Below are 8626 nucleotides of genomic sequence, written 5' to 3'. Positions count from 1 at the left end.
TCTACGATATTACCTGTCAGGACTTTCTTTGAATTCTCTTTTTCTCTTTTCCTCTGTAAAGGCTCGTGATAGGCCATTTAAGTCACTTCCTCTTTCAGGGAATATGATCCATCACTTCCCTGAACGATATGCATGTAATGTGTGTACAATTGAGCGTGTCTTCATAAAATGGACTAGTAATAATAGCTTTCAAAGAAAATGTAACTTTGAAGCTGAAATCCTCATTCGTGATGTTACATTTCGGTATTAATATGAGGGTTTCTTGCCTTCAATGAGTTAAATGTTAGGTCATCAGAAGAGAAGACGCACAAATGTAAGAAAATAGTCTGCACTAATGTGTAAGAAACAGTATCATTTCAAGGGAATTCTGTAGAGATTTTTTAACAGTATTTGAGACTACTAAAGAGATAGAAATATTATGAGGTTTAAGGGTTTATTAGTGACATGTTTAACACAAATTCTAAATTGGAATAAAAAGGTTTCCCCAAAGGAAACAAACACTCATACTTAATTTAGATCCAACTAGAAAGGAACTTAAAATGATACACCAAATATATTCTTCTCTGACATATTAAGTCCCTAGTACGGTGTGGAATATTCATCAGGAGAACAGTTTTGGAGCAGTCAAAATTTTGACTTGCCTTAATATACTAACAATGAACTACTGGGAAAACAAAATGGTTAAAATGCCATATACCTTAGGTTTAAAATAGCACAAATTTAATAATAAATATAACAAATGTTATGTAATTATGAATTTATGACACTGGTTAATGACCAGCACAATTTAAAATAATAAATTATTTGTAAAATCATATTTACCCCTCATATTCTGCACTCTCTTTGTTGCATGATTTTCTCATTTCATTTCGCTTCATGATCATAATGGTGAAAATTATGAAAAAGGGCAGAACAATGTAGAAACTCAAAATAACCCAGTTCTGATGTGCATTGTAGCCTTTTTTAGTAAAAATTGTAACTAGAAATGAAACATAGAACATTTGAATAAATTTATATTTATTTCACTTTAATCATATGTGTACATATAAAATCATATACCTAATCGAACGTTTAATACCTTGCAAACTCTTATAGGAGAAAACAAAAGGACATTTAAGCTCATAGCCAAAACTACAATGGTACATTTTTCATAGATTTACTAGTCATCTTTTATGCATATTTGTTTAATTATTATGATACTGTATACATATTTTGAGGTCTGCTTATTACATGCAGCTTATTTATAGCATCATATTTTAAAAGGTGATATATTAATAGGGCTTAAGTTAAAAATTTAGAAAAATACTGTGAAAAACCGCCATCCCCCTCCCTCGCCAATTCACATAGCTTCTCTCCTTGGAGGAAACCATTTTGAAATGACTCATGTTTCTCCGTCTAGTATTTATATTTTATACGTATGAATAAAATCCATATCTATACCTATCCTTGTATCTGTATCTACCTATATGTAAAGTGTGTGTTGTGTGTATTTTTCCCCTCTGGACGTTCAATGACATATTTATGCCCTTTTGTTATTTCTTACACCTAAAAAAATTGAAGTATTATGCAATTCAGAAAAGTACACAGTAAATAAATATGTTAACAAAGAATTAGCAAAATCATCCAGATCTCAAAACATACCCTGTTAGACTCCCCAAAGCATCCTCAGGACATTTTCTAATCATCATTCCTCTCCAAAGGTTACATGGGTATTGATCTCTTCCATTATTATTTATTTAGTAAATTTTTTACTGAACTATAACATACTAACAGAAATGCATGCATGCCATAATTTTACAGCTCAAAGAATTTTCTAAATTAAACATATCTATGTAACCAGCACCAAATCCAGGAAACTTAGTATTAACCAGCATCCCATGACCTCCAATCTGCTTTCTTTCAGCCACCATCCTTCCCAATGAGAATCACTGATCCATGGTCTCTAAGAGCACGGATCATTTTTGACAGATTTTAAACTTTATATAAATAGAGTTATATTGTGTGTATTTCTATTTTATCTGATCATTTTTTGGCTCAATATTATTTAATTTAGGGATTCACCCAGATTATCGCTTATAGCTGTAAAATATTCATTCTCCTCACTGCATGCAATATCTTTATGTAGAAATAACAGCTATTAATGCATTCTATTTCTCATGAGCATTGGGTTATTTGCAATTATGGGTGTTATGAATAGTGCTGCTATGAATATTATACTACATGTCTCTTAGTCAATGTATGTGTGCACATCTCTCAGGTATATGCCCTTGGGAGTGGTGATGCTTATTCATAGCAGGTGCCTAAATTGAACATTTGTAACTTTTCCAATGATTTTCCTAAGTGGTTGTAGAAATCACATTCCCATTAGCAGTGGATGAGAGTCTTGGTATATTTGGTATTTTCTTTCTTTTTATTATAGTTATTCTTCATATACAGTAAAATGCAAACATTGTAACTGTACAGATGGATAAGATTGAACAAATATGGCGTACATTTAAAAGATTTTTTTTTTGACATCTGTGGATTTTTCTTCATTTATGTAAAATTCTTATCATTTTTTGATAAGTAGATAAAATAAGTTTAACTAACATCTGAGATTTGACAACAAAATAGTGTGACTTTTGTCTTAGATGTCATTTAAATTTTGCTATTTTAACAGCTTTACTGAGTTATTTTAGACACATAATACATGCACCTATTTGAGATGTACAGTTCTACAGGTTTTATTATATGTATATATCTATAAAACCACCACATCAGTCAAAAGACAGTTGACTCTTAAACAATGCAGGGGTCAGGGGAATCCACTCTGAGCAGTCTAAATCCATGTTTAACTTTAGCGCTGGTCCTCTATATTCTAGGTCCCTTCTTAGCCCAGGTTCCACCGTAACCTCAGTTGCCCTTCCATGGATTCAATCAACCTCAGATGCTGTAGTACTGTAGTATTTATTGAAAAAAATCTGTGTATGAGTGGATCCGTGCAGTTCAAATACATGTACTCCCAGGCTCAACTGTAGTGAATATATCCATCATCCACAAAAGTTTCTTCTTGCCTATATATGATGCTGCCATGATGCCACTCCCCCAAACAAGTAACCACTGATTTGACCTGCATTCTCTCCCTATCAATTAGTTTGTGTGTTCTACAATTTAATATAGAGTCAGACAGTCTGTATTCAGTTTAGTCTTGCTTCTTTCACACAGCGTAAATGTTGACATCCATCCATGTTGGTACTTTTAAAAATAGCTTGTTCCTTTTTACTGTTCAATATATGCTATTGTTTGGATATACCACACATCGTTGATCCATCACCTGTTGATTTGCATTTGAGTTGTTTTCAAATTTTATCTATTACATATAAAGCTGTTATGAACATTTGTATACAAAGTTTGGTATGGGAGAAGGCATTCTATTCTCTTGGGTAAATAAAATAGTAAGGTGACTAGATTACATGGTAGGTAAAAGTTCACCTTTTTAAGAAGTTGAAACTGTACAATTTTACATTTCAACAGTAGTGTATGAGACACTACCCTCACATCTTGGCAAAACTTCATGTGGTTAGTCCTTTAAAGTTAAACGAAATTTAAAGGAATGTAATGGTATCTAATTGTGATTTTAATTTGCATTTCCTTGATGAAAAATGATGTTGGGCATCTTGTGCTTATTTGCCAATCCATATATCTTCTTTGGTAAAGTGTCTGTTTAAGTGTTTTGCCCATTTTTAGAAGCCTGTTGGTTTTTCATTATTAAGTTTCAAAGATTATATATTCTGAATATAAAATTTGTACATATTCTGAATATAAATACTTTATTAGTTATACACCTAACAGTGACTTTTGAAGAGCAAAAGTTTTTAATTTTGATGATGTCCAAGTTTTCACCTTTTCTCCTTGGATTGTGCTTTTGGTGTCATATGTAAAAAAAAATCCTTATTTAATCCAAAGTCACTAAGCTTTTCTCATATATTTTCCTCTGGAAGTTTTATATATTTAGGCTTCACATTTTTTTTTTTTTTTTTTTTTTTTCCACATTCATTTTTGCGGTACGCTGGCCTCTCCCGTTGCGGTGCACAGGCTCCGGACGTGCAGGCTCAGCGGCCATGGCTCACGGGCCCAGCCGCTCCGCGGCATGTGGGATTCTCCTGGACTGGGGCACAAACCCGTGTCCCCTGTATCGGCAGGCGGACTCTCAACCACTGCGCCACCAGGGAAGCCCTAGGATTAACATTTTGATCTGTGATCCACTTTGAGTGAATTTTTGTATATGATTTCAGATGATGTACAAAATGTACAAAATTCCTTTTTTTTTTTTACATGTGGGTATGTAATGGTTCCAGCACCTTTTGTTGAAAAGACTATCCTTTATTCACTGAGTTGCTTTGCACTTTTACGGAAAATCAGTTTTCCGTGTATCTGTGGGTCTATTTCCAGCTCTTTATTCTGTTCCATTGATCTACATGTCTATGTTAATATCAGTGCTACACTGCGTTGATTATTGTAGCTTTATAGAAAGTTTTGAAATTGGGTGGTATACTTTCTCCAACATCACTCTTTTCAAAGTTATTTGGACAACTCTAGGTCCTTTGAAATTCTATATAAAGTTTATAGCCAGCTTGTCAATTTCTGCAAATGAACCAGCCTGATGATTTTTACAGGGATTTTCTTGAATGTATAGATAAATTTGCAGAGAACCGTCCATTTAACAATAGTCTTCCAAGCTATGAACATCATTGTCTCTCCATTTATATAAATTTTCTATAATTTACATCAACAATGGTTTGAAATTTTCAGTGTGCAAATCATGTAAATTTATTTCTAAGTATTTTACTTTTTATGCTGTGGTGAATAAAATTGGTTTCTTAATGTCATTGTTGGATCGTCTCCTCTTAGTTTATAGGAATGCAATTGCTTTTTGTACATTGATCTCATATTCTTCAACCTTACTAAATTTTTTGTGGATTCCTTAGGATTTTCTGCATATAGGATCATATTATCTATACATAAAGACTGATTTTCTTTTTCCTTTTCAATCTGCATGCTTTTTGGGCTTTTTTTTTTTTGGTCTTTTTATACTGACTAGACTCTGATACAATACTGAGCAGAAATAACCTGCAGCCCCAGGTGAATGCATAGGCAGTCAGCCTGCCCCCTCTCCTGCCAGCCACAGCTGTTTGTAGGCACAGTCAGGTCCTGCCTTCTGTCACTGGCCAAGACCACCATGGCCGCCTGTTGAGAGCCCCTCCACCCGTGCACTGGCATGCTCCCAGCCTGATTCCTTTCACTGGCTTCTACTGCAGTGTGCATGCCAGTGGGGAGAGCGTCCAGCCACAGGACAGCACACTGACATCCATGGACCCTGCAGCTGTTATCAGATCCAGATCAGGCTCAGCCTCTGTCATTGGCTGGTACCACCATGCCCACCTGTAACTAGCCCCACCACCCAGCTATGCACCTGCACACCCCCAGCCAGACCGCCATCACTGACCTCCACAGCAGTGCACTCTTTTCCAGGGGGTAAGAGTACAGCCACAGGAGAGGAGCATACTGTAGCTGTTGGTTGGATCCAGATCAGGCTCTGCCTTCTGACACTAGTTGGCATCACTGTGCCTACCCGTAGTTCGCCCATCCAGTTGTGCACCCCAAGCCTGGCCACCCCCCATCACTGGTCTCCCTGCAGCATGCATACCCCGAGGTAGAGCTTGAAGCAGTAGGAAAGCACACTGACACTCAGGAACACTGCAGTGGCCAGTGAGCCTATAGTTGGTTCCAGCCCATCGCTTCAAGCACGTTTGCACCTGACCTCTGCCACCACACGGGCACCTGCAGTTGGGCCCCACGGCCAAGTGTGTGCATGCCACTATCTCCAGCCACCACTGCTGCCTGGCCTTGTCCTTAGCTACTGATCCTGGAGGTCCTGCTTAGAACCCAACAGTCCTTGAAGCCACTATGGACCCACGAAGTGCTCACAAGGACCACACAGTTGATAATATGGACCTCAGTTGCCTGAGCCAAAGAGACATTACATCCCTTTGGGCCTGGTACCACCAGGTGCTCCTGCATTTGGCGCCCTGCACCAGTTGTCCCAGGGTCACAGCACGATCAAGTGTGCCTCCATCCACAGGTGAAAGTCTTCCCTTAGGAAATAGTTTACAAAGTCTGGAAGGGGTGACTGTATCTCCAAATGTATGGACACCTATGCAAGGCTACAGGAATCATGAAAAAACAGGGAAAGATGTCTCCACCAAAGGAATACAGGACATTTACAGTGACTGGCCCCAAAGGAATGGAGATCTAGGTATTGCTCAACAAAGAATTCAACATAATCGTTCTACAGATGCTCAGAGAACTACAAGAGAGCCCAGATAAGTGCTTTAACATTGCTCATTTTTAAACTGGGTTGTTAATTTTCATACTGTTGAGTTTCAAGAGTGCTTGGTATATTTTGAATACCAGTCCTATATCAGATATATGTTTTGCAAAGATGTTCTCCCAGTTTCTGGCTTGTTTTTTCATTCTCTGACTGTCTGTACAGAACAGAACTTTTACGTTTTAATCAAGTGCAAGTTACTCATTTTTTTCTTTTATGGATCATGCTCATGCTGCTGTATCTAAAATGTCATTCACTAAGGGCACTTAGATTTTCTTCTGTTATCTTCTAGGAGAAGCATATCTTTGTATTTTGTATTAGGACTGTGATCCTAATATTTGAAAGTTATGAGGTCTGTGCCTAGAATAATTCTTCTGCTTATGGATGTCCAGTTGTTCCAGCAAAATTATACAAACACAAAAATAATTTTATAAATGGATATGTATGAACTGATTTGGGCCATGTAGTCCAGTAAGAATAAAATACCCATAAAATACAACCTGCATTATCTTCTATTTGTTTTTTTGGTTTAATTGCTGTGACTAGGACTTCCAATACTCTGTTGAAGAAAAGTGGTGGGCATGGACATCCTTGTCTTGTTGCTGCTCTTAGAGGAAAAGCTTTCAGCTTTTAACCATTGAGCATGATGTTAGCTTTGTGTTTTCCATATATGGGTTCTACTATGTTGAGGTACAGCCCCTCTATACCCACTTTGTTGAGAGTTTTTTATCATAAATGGATGTTGGATCAATGAACAGCCACTTGCTGTTCATGGAAAAAAGAGAAAGTATAAACCTGTACTTCATCACTCAAAATCTGATTTACTGTTATTTCCTAATAAATGTGTATACTTATATTTTGTCATATGTTTTTGTCTAAATTTCATTCAGAATAAACACTTTATCCTACAATTGTTTTTTAATAACCTACAAAGTTTTTAATAGCACGGGATGCAAACAACTTGCATAGTGTTCATTTGTCCGTATTTGAATTTGTTTTGCATTCATGCTATGACATTTATTGAAACTTAAGAGTACCATATTCTATCTTAGTAACTGAGATGATTAAAACTGGGTTTCTCTGAGGAAACCCGCATTACAAATATTATTTAACACTAATTTAATGAAAGCCACTATTCAAGGTAACTCTATTAACTACTCAGGAGATCATGAAAGATTTGACTGGGCACTATATTTCTTTAATTATTTCATAAAGCATTCTATTTTGTTTTAAAAGTTTAATTTCTACTCACCAGATTTATGATCATTTCCGTCATCAATACTTCCTCCCGGTGAACCAATTTGTAATTCACAATCTGGAGGCCTGTACCCAGGAAAGCAATGACAATTGCCTAAATTATTACATATCTGAAACAGAAAAACATATAATCACTATAAATCATGGTAGTCTTTATATGTCATATAGAAATACATTCAAAAGAACAAAATCACTGTTCTTCTGAGTTTATTAAGACTACATAATGTGAGAAATAGGTTAGAAAAAGTAGTGAAAAATTTGGCAGTACACTAACAGTTAATGCCAAAATCACTACCCTGCCTCATAGTATGTTCCTGGCCTTTAATTTATACACAAAAATATCGTGATAGAAGTACCATCAATTGACTTGGCCACTTTAATTTATTATCCTAGCCCTTTCTTTCAAAATTTAATACTGTTGATCAACCATTTGTATTTCATTTTTAAGTGAAAAATTTTCCAATATAAGAAAAAAAACCATAGATGCCAAAAATAATTAAAAAGGATAGAAAAAAGTACTTTATGATAAGTTTGAATTGCTAGCAGTTTATACTCAGTGCAGTTTCCATGTTATTTATGCTTTTACATTTCAATAGCTTAGTGTTAATTTTCATTTTTGAGTAAAATTTTGTAAAATTCAAACAATTAAAATGCACAGAACTAAACGTGTCTTCACCCACTAATTAAGTCCCTCTCCACTGCTAAGCATATTCTGTGTTATGTATATTCACAGATAAACATGTACATCCACATCCACAGACACACATTAACACTCATTCCCAGGTTTTTGCCAAACAAATATCACTAATGTTATATTATGAACGTATTCCCGTACCTGGAGGTATAAGTATAAGACTGGCACATTTAAAAAATAGATGTAATATTCAAAGATATGGATATTTCCTATAATTCTACTACAGATATTGTGTCCTGCTCACGTACACTGACAGCGCTAAATTCTTGTGTTTAACGATTATTGAAATTTTAAATCTCTTTTCCCTA

General features: G+C 35.7%; 1 protein-coding gene across 1 annotated transcript in view; it reads right to left on the bottom strand.

Moving 5' to 3' along the window:
* Positions 1-818: 818 nt before the first annotated feature.
* Positions 819-8626, bottom strand: part of LOC103071063 (disintegrin and metalloproteinase domain-containing protein 18) — a 74255-nt gene continuing 66447 nt past the window's right edge. The window contains exons 18-19 of the mRNA XM_007447946.1: positions 7620-7734; positions 819-979 (exon numbers count right to left, since the gene is read on the bottom strand). Coding sequence (XP_007448008.1) covers positions 819-979; positions 7620-7734 — 276 coding nt within the window. The remainder of the gene's footprint in view (positions 980-7619; positions 7735-8626) is intronic.

This window comes from Lipotes vexillifer, unplaced genomic scaffold (genome assembly GCF_000442215.2).
Source record: "Lipotes vexillifer unplaced genomic scaffold, Lipotes_vexillifer_v1.1 scaffold2205, whole genome shotgun sequence".
Classification (NCBI taxonomy): domain Eukaryota; kingdom Metazoa; phylum Chordata; class Mammalia; order Artiodactyla; family Lipotidae; genus Lipotes; species Lipotes vexillifer.
Note: the sequence above shows the minus strand (reverse complement) of the source record. Positions and strands in the feature narration are given on the sequence as shown.